General features: G+C 45.6%; 1 protein-coding gene across 1 annotated transcript in view; it reads left to right on the top strand.

Moving 5' to 3' along the window:
• The window catches only part of ADRA1D (adrenoceptor alpha 1D), an 80,620-nt gene extending 74,970 nt beyond the window's left edge, over window positions 1-5,650 (top strand). The window contains exon 2 of the mRNA XM_054990268.1: window positions 5,042-5,650. Coding sequence (XP_054846243.1) covers window positions 5,042-5,616 — 575 coding nt within the window. The 3' untranslated portion in view covers window positions 5,617-5,650. The remainder of the gene's footprint in view (window positions 1-5,041) is intronic.
• The last annotated feature ends 12,553 nt before the right edge of the window (window positions 5,651-18,203 follow it).

Raw genomic sequence — 18,203 nt, 5'->3', positions numbered from 1 at the left:
GCCAAGCGGCGCGGAGGGCAATCTAAACTCCCCTCTGTCTGGAGATCAGGGTGCGGGGCCACCAGCCATGTGACCATTTTCTCCTAGGGCAACCCACTGAGTTCCACCACCTCTTTGTCCAGAAAAAAGCCCTGGAAATATACATATACTTTCTAGAATTTTTTGTTATTGTTCCCCTCTGCATTTTTGCATTTTTGCTTTTCAAATGCATTTCTGCTTTTCAAATGTATTTCTTTTCAAATGCATTTCTGCTTTTCAAATGTATTTCTTTTCAAATGCATTTCTGCTTTTCAAATGTATTCCAAAGTGCAAAGTGCTACATGAATATATGTAATAAACATCAATATACAAAATGGTACCTGTATGTCCACTTAGGAGCAGAAATTATTCCTCTGGCCCTAGGACACCTTTTTTAGACAAAGGCAATCAACGCCCATTCCGCAAAAATCGCAAGAGAACCTTGTTTTCAATCGGTCAACCTGACCTCTTAACGATTTAGAGATTCGGGCCTTAAATAGAGGTTTAGGATATGTGCCCACTCCTTTTGTGGTACATTTGCATGGTAAGCTGTGAAGGAAAATCACCCTGAATCATGTCTTTAAAAAGATGCGAAACAACATGGGAAAAAATGGGATTGACAACCAAGTTGTCTGGATTCTCGGTAAAAAGGGACACATGTTACAAAATCCTCATCTCCCACTTGCAATATTCAGGAAGTTCCATGCTTGGAACTGAATTCCCAGGTGTACATAGGCCTGATTCAGACTGGGATCGTAGGGCATATGGAGAGGGGATTAGATCTCCCTTTGTGCGGCTTCCCCCAATTGTAACGGTTCCCAGAAGCTACTGTTTATCCCATTGGAGAACTTAGATATAGCCTATTGTACACAAACATCTCCCCAGTGGGAATACAGCATCTCTCCAAGGTGGTTTTGGGTTGGGAAAAGGTCACTGGGGAGGAGAAGGATCAACTCCCCTTTTCTTAGGCTTGTCATCCCCCTGGTAGTGGCAGGGGATTCCCCGTCACCAAATGATGCTTCCCACTATCGCTTAGATGGCCAATGGGATGGTGGGGATGGCAGGAAACGGGGAACATTGGCAGTGTCCCAACATGATGACATCACTTCCTGTGTGTCCAGAAGTGATATCAGTGTGTCACCAGGGGATTCCAGAGACATTTGGGCAAAACTCTATGGTTAACCATAGAGTTTTGCCCGAATGCCACAGTACAGCTGGCATCCCTTGGCGACACACTGCAGTCACTTCTAGGAACACAGGGAGGGACATCAGCACATCGCCAGTAACATAACGACTTCCCAAGCAAGCTCTGCTGACCAGTAAGTCCCTCCACCAGTTGCTAGGGAGGATCTGCCAACCCTATCCTCTTCCCATGCACCACGGTCCCTATCCAAAGCAGTCCCATGTGCACCTGGAACTTCAATCCCAAGCACGGATCTCCAAGTACACACTTGATCCACAGGACCCAAGGTAGTTGTGTGGGGGAACAGAAGAGTTTTGTAATGTATGGGTTGACCTTTCAAAGGTTAGTGCACAAGCAAGCCATACACGCGGCTCTTTACCAAGCAAAAATAAAAAGACAGATCCTACCCAGGACAGTTTGCAGTCTCAAATTTGACACTCAGAAGGCAATAGAGGATGGGGGTAGAAACCAGGGCAAGACTTCACATTCATTTCAGCTTCAAGAGCTTAGTAGTCTTGGTGTCCTTTGGGGAGGTGTGCCAAAATTCAGAAACCCCGGCCCCACTCTGTGAGATTCTACTCTCTGCGGAAAAAGTGGGTTTTAAGGAGTTTGATGGAACACGGTCAAGAGGCAGCTCAAGCTGAGAGGAAGGCCCTGGCCAATCTGGAATTCACGGCAGGCGATCCGGAGTGCCCTTCCAAAAGGCTGTGCTTCATGCCAATTGCGGCTGAAGGAGACACTCAAAGATTCTGACCGCATCCCTGCATCAGATTCCAAAATTAAAGTCAGCCGATTCTGAGCGCGAGCCCCTCTCTCTCTCATTATTATTAGGCACATGGTGCTGACAACTCCCCAAGGCACTGCAAACTGTGCTTCTTAAATTTCTGATGGCCAACTCAATTTTTTCCCCTCTGAATTAAATTCACAGGAATCGTTCATTCTTATGCCTGGAAAGGTTTGATTTAAAGGCATAAGAACTGCCCGCTTTCAATGACACCCACTGCCTGTATTTCTGGACGAGTGGCTGCATTGCTTAGGACTGCCAATGGGAAAGAGGCTGTTGCAGTGACTCATAAAGAGAGGCAACAGACAGTCTGTTTGAGGGTAGGTAATTCTGCCATCCCAGGACAGTGACTCATCCAGAGATGCAATGGGCACCATCTCTGACAGTAAGTAAGTCTGCCGTCACAGAGATCTGTACAGCACTCATTGGCTTCAGGGACTGACACCTTCCCCACTTTGCACCCCTTCAAGTCATGGCCTTGCATGTTTTCAATGGGGCTTGTGCAAGAGAACTTCCCAATAGATCCTGTTTTAAGTGAAACCTGTCATCACTTCAATCAGTTCATCAACCAAATTAATCAGCGGGGAAAAAACAATTTTAGTCAGACAGCACTTCATAGAGTCATCAGCCACTTTGAGACTAGGTAATCCTATTCTCAGAGCAGTGACTCATTCAGAGACTCAGTGGGCATCCTCTTTCAGAGTGTTAAGAGGTCAAACCCAGAAAAGTTGGGTAGCACTCTGGAGGAGCTACATTTGGAATACTGTGTGTAGTTCTGGTCTTTCTCAAACTGGATATTAGAGCTGGGAAAGGTAGCGAGAAGGGTAACAAAAAATAATCAAGGTTTAATAATAACAACAAAAACTGCACTTACATACCCCTCTTCTAGAGAGATTAGAGCCCCACTCAGAGAGGTGAACAAAGTCAGTGTTGTTATTATTATACGCACAATACAACCGGAGTGCTGGGACTGAGATGAGTGGCTGGCCCAAGGCCACCTACTGAACTCATGGCAGTAGTGGGAGTCGAACCAGCAGAGTGCTGATTCACAGCCCAGCCACTTCACCATTATGCTACAGTAGCTGCACGATGCTGATTCCACGGCTCAATATAGACCAATTGCGAGAGGGAAAGCAAGAAGGGATAAGCCGGTGCTAGGGTCTCATGTCCCTTTCTTCTACGCCCAGGGTAATGCAGATTGGAGACAGAAAGGAATTTCCCTCCAGGCCAGATTGGCCAGAGATCCTGGAGGTTTTTGGCTTTCCTCTGGACAATAAGCAGCGGTCACTGGGGGGGGGCAGGTGAGGGAAGGGTAGCTATGAATTTCTTGCATTGTGCAGGGAGTTGGACTAGATGACCCTTGGGCTCCCCTCCATCTCTATAGGCGCTGCTGTAGCACAGTGGTTAAGTGGCTGGGTTCCAAGCCAGCACTCAGCTGGTTTGACTCCCACTCCTGCCGTGAGCTCTGTAGGTGGCCTTGGGTAAGCCACTCCTCTCAGCCCCAGCACCCCAGCTGTATTGTGGGGATAACAATAACACTTTGTTCACCGCTCTGAGTGGGGCACTCATCTGTCCAGTGGGGTAAGATATAAGCAGCACACTTGCTGCTGCTGCTGCTGTCATGTTTCTAACGGTCAGGTAGAATTAAGCACGTAATTACAAGCTCCGGTGGTTTGTGGTCCCATCAACAACGTTTTAGAAACTTGCTGCTCTCGGGAAAAAATGCTTTTCTTTTTTACTCCCCTTTTCAGGTGCCTAATGCTTCTGTGCTCGCGATGGCAAATGCTTCCCTCCGAGCTGTTTTGACACCAGAGTTTAGCGCCAATACCTTGGAAGCGAATGTTATTTACCCATAATACAAATTAACACCACAGTCACGCAGCGTCATGATTCATCTAAAATTAAAAGACGTTCAGCCTGAGTCAGAAAGTTATTCTTAGAACTCCCTGGGCAATAGCCATCAAGCGTGTAAAGGAATACAAGGGGGCCACCTGCTGGCATTATTGGGGAGTGTTACACTCTAGACCCGGACAAACACCTAGATTAACAGATGGTAGCTCTGCAAAGAAACCCATTACCATGTATCCATAAATATTATGCCACGGCCAGAAGATTTGTCCTGTGTTTTGCTTGGACCTTCCCTCTTGCCTTCCCTCCTTCACTCAAGAAAGGCTCTTGGAGGATTTTTATATTAGGGTGAGTTCACATAAGAATTTTTGCAAAGAAAACCCTTTCTGAGTTTTCCGTTAAGGATTTGGTTGCAGTGCCTGGAGGCAATAGAGCTTGGGGAGGACGTTGTGTCACTTCCAAGGGACGCTTGAGGAATATTCCTCTAATCTCTGTGATAAAGACTATAGAGACTAGGGTCAAATCCTAGAGTGTCACTGTGGAGGCTATTTTTTTTTCTCCTGCTCCTCAATTTCTTGAGAGTGGGAGACTGGTGCTGGAAGCAGGGAATTCCTTACCAACTGGGAAGCCTAAAGTCAGGTCCTTAGAGGCCTTTGCATGCAATGATGACATAATTGGCATGCGTCAAGATAGCTGAATCCGTATTCCGGCTGCCATTACCACACATGGGGCATTCCTTAAGTTGCATTACTATGAAGGGGAAAGCTAGGGGGTTCCTTCTTGAAGTGGAAAACTAGATGTGGAGTCAGCTGTTTAGGATGTATTCATTGAGCCACAATCCAGTGACTTCAGGAGCTTTCAGATCCCCTTCATACCGGATCCTGATGTTCTAAGCCCAGGCCTAGAACAGGCGTTCCAGAAGGGGACTTCTAAATCAAGGATTATAATTTAGGGGTTGCAAATGTTCACCAGCATCTCTAATTTCCATGGATGTTTCCCAACAGAAGAAACTGTTGGCTGCACCTCTGCATGGATTAGTGTGTGACCCAGACTAGGGGAACAGGGGGTGCAGATCTCTGCTCAACCTTGAACCTCACTTAGGTATCTTTGGACAAGTCACTCGCTCATACATGCTAGATAGATCACGGTCTGATCCAGAAAAAAAAACAGTTCTATTATGCTTAAGTATATTTGCGTCTTCCTTTCAGGTGCCTATTTTCCTTCTCTGAAGCCCTCGGAGATCGTTTTCAAGATAATCTTCTGGCTGGGCTATTTCAACAGCTGTGTGAATCCCATTATCTATCCTTGCTCGAGCAAAGAGTTCAAGAGAGCTTTCATCAGGCTTCTAAAGTGCCAGTGCCGTCGGAAAAGAAGGCCTATCTGGAGGGTATATGGTAATCACTGGCGAGGAGCCTCCATCAATGGTGCCGGACAAGATTCTGATGGAGAATCACGGTCCAGGATTTCTACCATTAACGGCTCGTTCATGTTGAACTCCAGCAGCTTGGAGAGATCCAGCAAGAGGAAAACTCTAAACTTCAAGAGGTGGAGGATTTTCTCCCCTTTCCAAAAACCTACAACGCAGCTGAAAGAAAAAATGAACAGCCTCTCGAACAAGATACGGGGAGGATCCCTCAAAGGGGGCATGACAGCCTCGTACCGAACAGAGGTGGAATCTGTCTCCATAGGAATCCCCAATGAATTCATGGAGTCGATTGACTATCAAATGTACGATGAATTAACAGACTCAGAGTCCCATGGTCTCAGTGAAACTGATATTTAATGCCTCCAGGGATAAACTTTTGGGTTCCATTTTGCTTTGTCTCTGTCTTACATGCGGTTACCTGACAAAGTTGGGTGATAAATCTGGAGTGGAAGACGGAAGAAGGTGTTGGGATTCTATCTAGGATGGGCTCCTAATGAAGAGGAAATGCTACTGGCCTCATGGACAATCGGTTTGCACAAACTTTGAGACAGGGTAGAGAAACTGATTGGTGTGGAATCAGTGAGAAATATCCATTTCTCCTGGTAGATCGGGGTGATACCTTAACATTAAAGGCAACGTTCTTCATAATATGTGCCAAAAACACTTCACACGTTACCATGAAAAGCCCAATTTATGCCGAGGTTCAGGAATAAATTATGCAAATTGATAGGGATTTTGCTTAAATTTGCCCATCAGGTACATACTATTCAGTTCATGGAAGAATTCTGGATTAGGGGGCTATTGCAGTAATAGAAGAGAAAAGCAAGTACAGTTAGTGGGAAGGGGTAGAGAAGGACAAGATGGAAAAGACAGGAGCAAGTAGCCAATCAGAGCACAGAAGATCCACTACACCCTTGATCAAGCTGCTATGTGTGTGTGGGTCGATGAGAAAAAGAGATGGACTCAAAGGATCTCTTTTGCTGCAAAGCAACCAAGAAAGAGGCAGTCTCTCTTTTTTTATTGGTTTCCACTGTCCAACCTAATTTGCAAAACAATTAAATGCAAGGTCCAAGAATCTTAAGAATTCAGGTTCTATGGCCGAGAACAGTTTTCAAAATCCTGAAAGAGCAGAAGACAGGGAAAAAAGGTCCAACTGCGCAAGTATCCAGTACGAGAAAGATCCCCTCAAATGCTCTGAGTGGCACTTGTCACTGCTAGGGGGTTAGGAGGATTTCACCAGATGCCCTACTACTCTACATTTCCTTAATATATTGTTTCCAAGCTACTTTATATTTCCAGTTGGTTGCAGGAATGTGGTATAAGTCACTTTAGTGGATGTTCTCTACAGAGTATTGATTATTTATAGATGACTGTGCATTGCATGTATATGGCCTATCTCCACCCAGTCTCTCCCCTGAAAATCCTATACTATCCCCTCTTCCCAGATATCTATCGGCTGGTTCTAGTTACTCAGCAATGAAGGGGAAACATTCTGTACATTCTCACAGGCAGGTCCCCTTTTTAATACAAAGTTCTGGAATTGGGATCCTGGCATTCAAAACAGGCTTCGGAACTGCTTTCTGCCTAAAAATTAGGCTCTGGATTCAGTACATCGATGTCTGGATATCAGGGTTTAGATTCGTAAGCCTGCATTTGACAGTTTCGAATGTTCATCAAAAGCGGCATCTCAGTCCCAGGATTAGGAATAGGTTTGTCCCAAACGTGTTGCTTCCTGAGACAGAAAATCCACCTGCGTGCCTTGCACAGGGGCAACAAAATAAAGCCAACGATTTGCCATTTTTAAGATTTTCCCCAAATCTCTAATCTCAGGTCAGAACTATGAGTCATTTTGTGATTCCACCCACGCCCCTCCCAGGGCTCTTTGTTTCAGATAAAGATGCTATAGGTGCTGCCCAGGATTGTGAGGGATTGGCGGGAAGAGGGGCTAGTTCAATGCTCTCACATTTTGCGCTGGTGAGTGCCATGATGCCCACCAATGTGTTTCCTGGTGCCCGTTTGGCTTCTGCCTGATAGCCAATCTTGATTTTCCTCTGCTTTGTTGGAGCAGGAGGTATTTCAGAAGACCCTATGACTGTCTGCACCATTCTAAAGTAGCTGCCCCAATCATAGCAGGAGGCTTGGCTTGGAAGCTTCAAATGTTCTGTGAATGCCATTCGCAGCAGCCATTTTGTGTTGGCCTCCACTATGCTTTCTCAGACTTCCAAAAGTGCTCAAGGCTTCAGTGGCTGGGTGGGAAGCTTTGGATGAGTTCTTCCCAGCTGTTCCCACCCAATTGCCCTTTTCTGATGGCTTTACTCCCTGAGAGAGAGAGAATGTGAGAACCTGCATCATGTAAGATGTAGATATTTCTTTCTGAGGCAGACTTCTGAGGAAAAGGTAGGGACACATAGGAGAAAACCACCAAGAGCTCCGTTTGGTCCCTTTGCTGCTCAAGAGATGAGCCACTTTTCCAGTTTTTCTTTCTTTGTCTACAAAATGAACTACAAAAATCTTAAACTGGGGATCCGACTGACCTTCTAGTTTTCTTAGCCCTGCCTCACGAGCCCACTGGAAAAAAGGGAATGTGACAGGACTGGATGCCAAAAAGAGAAAGTTCATGAGGACAAGGCTGTGTGTACTCTGTGTGTCCCCTCAAAAGAACAAAACTGTGCGCCAAGAAAAGCAGAACTTTAAAATTACGGTTGCCCGTAGAATTGCAAAGCAACTGGTTGGAGAGCTGGGAGGGGGACATGGGTGGTATGACATCGGCAACATTGCTATGTCACTTCCATAGAGTTTCTGACAATTCCTAGAGCTACCCTTTTGTCACTTCTGATTTGTACCTGGAAGTAGATGGAGTAACATTGGTGCCATCGCTATTTCCCCTCACTGATGCTCAGAGCAACAGCGGGTAACAAGAGAGGCCCTCCACCATAGCAGGAATCTGGTAAGCCTAGTTGCCAACCCCAAGGTAATTCTTGAAGATCTCCTCAAATTACAATTGATCTCCAGACTACAAAGATCAGTTCCCCTGGAGAAAATGGTTGCTTTGGAGAGGGGTCTCTAGTACACCATTATACCCCACTGAGCTCCCTCCCTTCCTCAAATCCCCAGACTTCACACCCAAAATCTCAACCCTATTTGAGATCCAGATAATTGAAGGAAATTTGATATTACATTTCCATCTTTAGCATAATTTGCTAGTCCTGTCTGAATGGGCTAGAAGTTCTTAAGGGGACGAAATTCACACGACAACAGAATATTTTACTCAGCTACCATTGAGTCTACTCTTACCAGGTATTGCCACATGGACTAGAATCTTAAGAGTTTTTTTCCCTCTTTTTAAAAAAAAACAACAGCGAAGATTCTTAGGAATCCCAGTTTTGTGCCTAAGATCATGAACCCAATTTCTGCCAAAATGGAGGGGTTACATACAGCCCTTCTACCTGGAATAAACCATTTGCAAAGTTTGTCAGAGTGCAAGTATTTTAACACTTTTCCCCTGTCTAGTTATTGTGACCTTGCAAAATGAAACATTTGGGAAGGAAGAAAAGATCTTTCTGTTCCCGTTATCTCTTGCTGCTACAATGAATGATTAATAACAGAGGAAGTGATTCTGGAGTTTGTCAAAATGTTTTCCCCACCCCTTGTTCCCCTCTCCCCAGCAGCTAACAGTGTCAGGCCAAAGTGGCCCTGACTGAACTGACATAGCCCCAGCTGGTTTGTCCCTCTTGCGTGTGTTTGATAGATAACAGACAGATTTGCCAAATAATACTTAGAAATAAACAGCGGGTGAGCAAACCCTCTAGACCCCAAACTTGTTAAATCGATGGCAAAATTCCCAACGGGGCCTCTTGGTGGAAAATGTATTTTTCCCCTCCTTTTGTTTATTTGGACTTGAGAAGAAGCCAAGGCCTGCAGCAACTGTAAATCAACCCAGGAGCTAGAAATAGCCTGGTAGTCATTGCACCAAGTCTGTGTACGTGTGTTTTAATAGGCAAATTTTTACCAGCCGTCTCGCTATCTCTTTGGCACCTGGTCAAAAATCCCAGTCAGTTGGAAAGACCTGGAGAAGAGAATTATTTGTTGCAAACATTTTGGTTCCTTTGAAGGGTCCACTATAGACGGTTTTCCAAATTCAGCTGCATCAAACCCCACCCAATATTCTCCTTGGTTTGGGGTGACTGTTCCCGAATGCTGTCCCTGTTACCATATTTAACTGGCCCTATTAAAAGTCATTCTCATATGAAATTGCCTTCTACTGAGTCAGATCCTTGTTTGGTCAAGGTCAGTCTTGTCTCCTCTGATCGCAAGTAGATCTCCCGGGTCTCACGTCCATTTGCCGGTTTATGGTGGGAAATTTCTGAGGTAATTTTTTTCTGTTGCCTGCCGCTGCTTCAAGCAACAGTGAGAGAAAAATAAATAGAAATAAGGCTCTGTCTTTATTGCCAGAACATCACTTCTGGGGTATAAACTGGAAGTGACAATAGTAGCTCTAGGAATTGCTGGAAACTCTGTGATAAAACCATAGAGTTTTACCATAGAGTTCTGCAATTCCTAGAGCTACCATTGTCACTTCTCTCCTGCCCTGCACTCTCTTAAGTCTGTGACATCTCCTATTCCCTGAACCAGAGATGGCGGGAATTGAACCTTGGACTTTCTGTATGTAGATGCTCAACCACTGAGCCATGACCCCTCCTCAATTTAATACGCTCTACCACAGAGCTATAGGGCTGGCCCAAGGCCTTTAGCTATTACAGCTACTCCAATAAAGCAATTTTTTTTAATTTGAGGAAGGTGTCCATTTTCAATAGTTATAGCTCTTGAACTTTTGTGGGGGGGGGAATCTTCTTACTCGACATATAACATTACTCGACGATAACACTTAACAATTACAAAAAAATAATACAATCTTGATAAGAAGGTTTTAGGAGTTTCTGTTGATTATGAGGAAATCGCCAATTCTCCAGTCATTCCTTTGAAACCCCATCTGGAAATGTGGCCGCCCCACACAGGCCCATAGGATTAATCACATGACTCCTCTATACAAAACTTATAAATAAATAAATAAATAAATAAATAAATAAATAAATCCCTGTTCATAGAGAAGCAGCTTATCAAGGTGAAGGCTAGGCTAGAATCTTTCTCCCTGACATGTTTGCCTTCTGTGTCAAAGGAATTGTTTTCCTTCTGTACCGGAGTGGCACAGTTGCTGATGAATTTGCCTCTCCAACAATGTAGGGATACAGGAACCATTTGTGAAGGCCTGCTTCTGCTCAAAACATCTTGGTGGTAGCATTGCCCTTCTTCTGTGAAATAAAACAAAAGTCCAGTGGGAACTTACAGACTAACAACTTTTGTCGATGTGAGCTTTTGTGAGTAACAGCCCACTTCGCTTCTCCTCAAATATCGGGTATCGCTTCAGACACCTGAAGGAATGAGCTCTGACTCACAAAAGCTCATGCTGGAATAAAAGTTCTTAGACTTTAAGGTAATTTTAGGTGGGTAGCCGTGTTGGTCTGCAGTAGAACAGCAGGATTTGAACTCAGTAGCACCTTACAGATGAACAAGATATAAGCTTTCATGGGTCAAAGCTAGTATCTGAAGATGGGAGCTCTGACTCTGGAAAGCTCACACCCTGAAAATCTTGTTGGTCTCTAAGGTACCCCTGGACTCAAATTCTGCTTGGTCTTTAAGGTACCACTGGACTTCGGTTTCACTTTTCTAGGCTATAATAGACTAACACAACTATCCCTTTAACCTTCCTCTGTGACCCACATGGCTTCCTTAACTGGAGTAACGTGGAATAGAATCTCTACCACAATAGAACTCTAGCACAACTAGCCCCAAGAGGGCTCCTCTTATCTTGTGGCTTGAAGTTCCAGAGATGGAAGCCGACTTACTCAGAAGCATAAAAGAAACTGAGGGAAGGTGTCCGTGCATGCTGCCACGACAGTGTGGGATGAATCAAATTTGTAACTGAAGGTAATGGGAGTGCTCAACATTTTACAGGGCGTTGATCTCCCTGGGATCACAGTACACACAGGAATTGATGTTCAGGTCCTGAGAAACACTTTTGTTGAGGAAATCGAGTCCAACAACCTTCCTGAGGTTGCGCTTCCCTTTTAAGCAGAGGGAACTTAAATTATAAGATAGTAAAGAGTCCAGTAGCACCTTTAACCAACTTTATAGTAGCATAAGCTTTCGGCGATGCGTCTGACAAAGAGAGCTGTGGTTCTCGAAAGCTGTCGATGCATCTGACGAAGAGAGCTGTGGCTCTCGACAGCTTATGCTACTATAAAGTTGGTTTGTCTTAAAGGTGCTACTGGACTCTTTACTGTTTTGCTACTACAGACTAACTCGGCTCACTCCTCCGGATTTAAATTATAAAGAGAAAAGTGCCCAAGGACATCAAAATGCTCACATGGCGGTTTCCTTGGTCTCATGCCTTGAGGTTCATGGCCGGGCAATTCCTAATATCTAGTGATGATCAACTTCTGCCCAGTATCTAAGGGGGTGGTTATAATTCCAGCTCTCCTTCCCGTTGCCAGTAGGAGCTGAAGTTGTACATGCATCTTCAGGTAGTCTGAATTAAGACCTTGAGGGACCTCCAAATTGCTGTGATTCCTCAAAGCCCTACCTTCTCGATTACGCCAACAACTTGGGGTCACACATGAAGCTGCCTTATTCTGGATCCGTCAGTAGGTTCTCCTGTAACTAGCAGAGACTTTCTAGGTTCTCAGGCCAAGAGGGGTCTTTCCCATCACCTCGTGAATGAGAACCTTCACCTGCTGATGCTGGGGCTTGAACCTGGGACTTTCTGTGCACAAAGTATGTGCTCCATCACTAAGCCACAGCTCTTCCCAAAGAGCGTACGAGCTGCCTTCTACCAAGTTAGGCCATTGGTCCATCTAGCTCAGGCAATGGCTCTCAGGCAGAGGAAGGGCTTTCTCCACACCTGCTGCTTGAGACCTTTAAAAGGAAGATGCCAGCCTTTTTTACATGCAAAAGGTGTGCTCTGCTGTGGAGCACCAGTAGCAGAAGTGGAAGCCAACTGCACACGAAGTCAACCCAAACCAAAAGTGACCACTTAGGGTTGCCAGCCTCCAGGCGGTAAGCTGGAGAGCTCCTGGAATTGCAACTGATCTCCAGGCCACAGAGATCAGTTCACCTGGAGAAAATGGCCGCTTTGGAGGGTGGACTCTATGGCATTATACCCTGCTGAGGTCCTTTCCCTCCCCAAACCCTGCCTCCAGGTTTCACCCTCCAAATCTCCCGGAATTTCCCAGCTTGGAGATGGCAACTCTATGACCACCTGGAGTATCCATAAATGGGAGGCCACGAGACCAACCCACCCCACCCTCAAATTAGAACTAAATAGAACTCTTTTTTTAACTTGCCGGAATGACAGGTCACAGCTTCTAGGGAGACCTAAACGAGTCTAACCAATGCTCCCCCCCCCAAAAAAAGTGTATCCAGATCACAGCACCACATCAGAAAAGTCACTGCAAACCGAGGTCCTTGCTGGAATGAACTGCAGTCTCGATTTGTCACATGACATGTACGTTTCGGACCACTGCAAACCTGCGAACAAAATTAATGTTAGGAGTCCACACCAGCAAGGCAAAGTTATAAATCTAGTTTATTTGAGCTGTAGCATACAAAGCCTCTGCAGGGCTTCCGTCTTGGAAAAAGTCCTACACAAACCCCACTTTTCTCAGGAGCATGTCAGATTGCCAGCCTCCAGGTAGGGCCTGGAGGTCTCCCAGTATTACAACTGCTCCCCAGACAACAGATATCAGCTCCCCTGGAGGAATTGGCTGCTTTGGAGGGTGGACTGACTCTATGACATTATACCCGCTGAAGTCCTTCCCCAAACCAAGCCCTCCCTGGGCAACACCTCCAAATCTCCAGGAATTTCCCAACCCAGAGTTGGCAACCCTAGGAGCATACCTAGTGTGCCTGGTCAGCAAAAAGTATCTGCCACTTGGCCGTTTAGGTAGCAATTCACAGGAACATATATTGCAAAAACACAATCAAGTTGAGCGATGACAGGTTACAAATAAGGACTTGCTTGAATCCGCCTGGGGTGTGGAATGCAGCGGTGTGATTGGAACTTCAGGGGATCTGTGGCTGTAAACTGAAGCCAAAGAAGGGACGGGTGCAAACAGGCACGCCATGAGAACTTCTGTTCTCTTGGTCCTTTGGCAACCGCTAAAGAGACAAGCCATGGCTTCATTTTGAAAAAAGGCTTACCTCTTTGTCAGTGGGAACTACAAAAAATGACCAAGTGAAACTTCTACAAGATATTGTGGCTTGGATCAGGCCAGCTTTGTCGCTCAAACTTAAACAATTCCCCTCTTTATTACACCCCCCATGGCCTTCAACATAGTCTTTTTGGTGGTCAAAGTCACCACCACCCCATCCTTTTTCATCTGTGAAAAAGTTGGTTGGAACCAAGCCAGTATGATTGGTAGGGAGGGGAGAATTTGCAATTACAGGTCTGACATCCTCATTTCTCTTTCTCTGCTTCGTGAGCTAACTCTGCTCAAAATATGTGATTGCACTCCATACATCAGCCAACAAAAGAAAGACGACTTCATCAGCAGTTATGTGGACTGACGTTTTATAACCTTTCTATTGTATTGTTTACAGATGTGTACATAAGTGTACATTTCCTTTAACAAATCTTTGGATATTACATGTCTAGTTCTCTCTCTCTCTCTCTCTCTCTCTCGCTCTCTCTCTCTCTCTCTCTCTCTCTCTCCTTTTTTTTTAAAAAAAAAATCTGCAAATGTATTTATTAGCCAGAATGGGGGAACTTCTTTTCCTGTTCCATGATGCAAACTCTGCTAAGTTGATTTCTGTATACCTTGCCAAACCAGAATGCACCTTTTTTTGTTTGTTTGTACCAAATATGCGCACAATGCTGCCTAAGAAAGTGCATTGTTTAAAAGGTGTGATGTGTGATTTATCAGCATCAAGAAGGGCTTCGTTGCTCGGAGTCAGAAGTGCCAATGAAATTTTTGCCTGTGATGAAATCAAAAGCAAATGTATGGATTCCTCTTGGGGTCACTATCTAAGAGATAACAGAGGGCATAAAAGAGCTGCAAAAATACTAAGAAACTTCTCGGTCGGGAGATTCTACACATCTCTGAAATGTAACATTTCACTGTGAAAGTGGAGCCCGTATTTTTGAATGGCTTCCCTATGTCAGTATCTGCCCACCGCTGGTGAACCAGCATCTCAGGGAGAGCGTTCTGCTAACATTCTTCCCCTGATGTGCTAGTTTACTCTGCGCAGGGAGATATTTTAAAACGAGATTTTTTAAAAAATCAAAAATAGCTCTCTCATACACACACAAACACACACACAGGCTGTTTCCACACGCCCTTATAGGCACGTCCCACTCACGGAATACTGACAGCTTTTCCCCAGGATTCCAGACATCTCCATTTGCAAAACAGTTGTGGTTTCCATTTTTTGGTGCCTTTTCTGTGACCGCACTTTTCCATGGTCCCAGAAAAAGCACCAAGAAAACTGAAACTGAACAGCCTGCAACCGTTTCGCAAACTTCCAGAAGTGACGTTATCGTGCCGGCCATGGGAGCACTCCCACGCTCCATGCAGGGCTGATTCAGCCCATTTGGAGCCCAAATCGGCCCCAAACGAAGCACAGGAACGCTCTCATGGCCGATGCAATGACATCGCTTCTGGAAGTGACGTCGCTGTGCCTGTTGGGAGCGCACACACGGCACGTGCTTCTGAGGTGCCTGTCGGTGGTGGGCAACCTTCAGGAGCTTGCCACTTCCCACCAAACACTGGCGGGTCAGCGGGCAAGCTGGCAAAACCCCAGGAGTTTGCCTGCCACCGGCTAGCATCTGGGAATCCTAGTAATCCCCCAGAGCTGAATTCCAAGGCCTGAAAACCTTGCTGGCATCAAAAGGGAGCTGGTGTCTGATTCTGATAAAGCACTTGGTTACATCCTGCCAGTCTCCGCTCTTCATTTGCCATTGTGACTCCCAAGGGACAAGGACATCCATTGATCTACAGCTGCCACAGCCAATATAGATAATGAGCTAAAGATCGTTAGCACAAAACGAGATGGAACTAGCAGAATCATTTGGACAGAGTTAAATTGCCTGAAAACTCTCCTCCAGCAGAATGCTAAACTTGCTAGTCCTCCTGGCTGTCATTGAAATCGGCAGCCCCAGGACAGAGGAAGTGTTTTGTCCATGACGTCTGTTTCCCATCAGTGACGTTGTCCATCATGGGACAAATTGATTTCGGAATGTTGTTTTAAGTCTTGTGTTATGTAAGCAATCGATTCTTGCGGGCCACGGCTTAGAGCGACATTGTCTCCATCAGGATCCCACCCTGTCCCAACGGCTTAGGGCACATGGTGACTCTTTCCAAGCCAAAACAAGCTATAAATCAATTCTAAATCCATCAGTCCTTCCAACACAAACCCCCAAGTCCCAAAAGATTACGAATGAATCAGAAACACTAATTTGGAAGGAGCCAGTGCAACTGCTGCGGCTTCCATCCAAGAAAGGTCAGAACATTGCATGAAGGAGACGCAGGACTGCCTCTAATAATGGCATCCCCGTGTCAAGTTCTCTGCTGAAAGGACAGAGCAAGTGTCTTGTCTATGACGTCTGTTCCCCATCAGTGATGATGTTCGTCATGTGACAAATTGATTTCTGAATGTTGTTTTAAGTCTTGTGTTATGTAAGCAATTGATTCTTGTGGGCCACGGCTTAGAGTGAAAGGAGCCAGTGCAACTGGTGTGGCTTCCATCCAAGAAAGGGCAGAACATTGCATGAAGGAGACGCAGGACTGCCTCTAATATTGGCATCCCCATGTCAAGTTCTCTGCCGAAAGGATACAAAAGGAAAGGAAATGCTCCTGTGCAGTAAGTATTACTAAAGGCTACGGAGAAAGGATTCCTACCACACATGAGAGTTTCCAATCGTTTTGTATTTCTTTTCCTTTACCCACAATTGCATCAGCACAAAACATAAAAGTATTCCTTCCCAATCTGGACAACATCATTTTCTAACAGAGACTAATATTTCATCTTTGAAAATCGGGATGACGCCAAATCAATGGCAGGCATGGATAAGATCTGGATTCACCATTTGGTCCCCCCATCTGCCCAGGAGTCAAAGTTCAAGTTAGCATGTGAACAATGGATCCAGGTAGGAATTTTCATAAAATGTAGGGTGATAACTAGAGTTGCCAGCATTTAGCAACCAGGAGGCAGAGCGGGAGGGGGGTAAGAGTTTTACCATAGAGTTTTGGAGGAATCATAGAATCATAGAGTCAGAAGGGACCTCCAGGGTTATCTAGTCCAACCCCCTGCACCTTGAGTCAGTCACAGCTCTCTCAGAGCTCTCTCAGCCACACCACCTCACAGGGTGCTGTTGTGGCAAGAGGAAGGAAAGGTGATTGTAAGCTGCTCCAAGACTCCTTCAGGTAGTGAAGGGCGGGGTATAAAACCAACTCTTCTTCTTCGTCAGAGTATTCTCTCTTAGCTTCATAGAATCATAGGTTGGAAGGCATTCTCCAGGGTCATCTAGTCCAACCCCCTGCACAATGCAGGAAATTCACAACTACCTCTCCCTCCCACACACCCCCAGCGACCCCTACCCCATGCCCAGAAGATGGCAAAACACCGTCAGGATCCCTAGCCAAACTGGCCTGGGGGAAATTGCTATCTGACCCCAAGGTGGTGATCAGCATTACCCTGGGTATGTAAGAAGGAGCCACAAGAACTAAGCGCTGATGTAATTCTTCCTGCCCTTCCTCTCCTGATCTGCCCAGGTTCACAGAATCAGCATTGCTGTCAGATGGCAGTCTAGCCACTGCTTCAAAAACCTCCAAAGAAGGAGAGCCCACCACCTCCTGCGGAAGCCTGTTCCACTGAGGGACTGCTCTCACTGTCAGGAAGTTCTTCCTAACGTTTAGCCAAGAACTCTTTTGATTTAATTTCAACATGTTGCTTCTGGTCTGACATTCTGGGGCAGCGGAGAAGAACTCCACACCATCCTCTATATGGCAGCCCTTCAAGTACTTGAAGATGGTTATCATATCCCCTCTCAATCGTCTCCTCTCCAGGCTAAACATACCAAGCCCCTTCAACCTTTCCTCATAGGACTCGGCCTCCAGACCCATCACCATCTCTCACCATCTCCAGCGTAAAGATGATCCAATGACTCTTCTTCCTCCATTTTCCCCACAGAGACAGCGGACCGATGGCAGGAGGCGTCCCCCAACAGTGATAGTCCTGGTAAGACAAAGGCAAAGATTCCCCATCCAAAGCTAACAGGCTATTGAATGAAAACAGTCAGGATGAAAGATCCCAGATCTCCGCTCCTCTTCAGATGCAAAGTGCAAGCCCCAGTTTGGATCAGGGCTACGCGGGGAGGTGAAATGGGAGCTAACCCTTGAATCCCTACCTGGTTCTGCCAACCAAAATTGCCCGATCCTGTATCATCATGAACACATTAAAGGAAAAGAGACGGGTACTTTTTAATCCTTCCTTTCTCAACAGAGCTCAGGGTGGTGTAGGAAGACATGAAACTGCCTCATACTGAGTCAAACCGCTGGTTCCACCTGCTTCTGTATCATCTCCTCCTTCTTTGGAATTTCAAAATAGTAAAGAGTCCAGTAGGCACCTTTAAGACTAACCAACTTTATTGTAACATAAACTTTCAGGAACCACAGCTCTCTTCGTCAGATGCACCTACCCCAAATCTGATGCATCTGACGAAGAGAGCTGTGGATCTCGAAAGCTTACACTACAATAAAGTTGGTTAGTCTTAAAGGTGCTACTGGACTCTTTGCTATTTTGCAACTACAGACTAACACGGCTAATTCCTCTGGATCTGCTGCCATTTAATTGAAGAGTCCAGAGATCAAGACCCATTCACACACAAAACC

Source organism: Eublepharis macularius, chromosome 10, assembly GCF_028583425.1.
Source record: "Eublepharis macularius isolate TG4126 chromosome 10, MPM_Emac_v1.0, whole genome shotgun sequence".
Classification (NCBI taxonomy): domain Eukaryota; kingdom Metazoa; phylum Chordata; class Lepidosauria; order Squamata; family Eublepharidae; genus Eublepharis; species Eublepharis macularius.
Note: the sequence above shows the minus strand (reverse complement) of the source record. Positions and strands in the feature narration are given on the sequence as shown.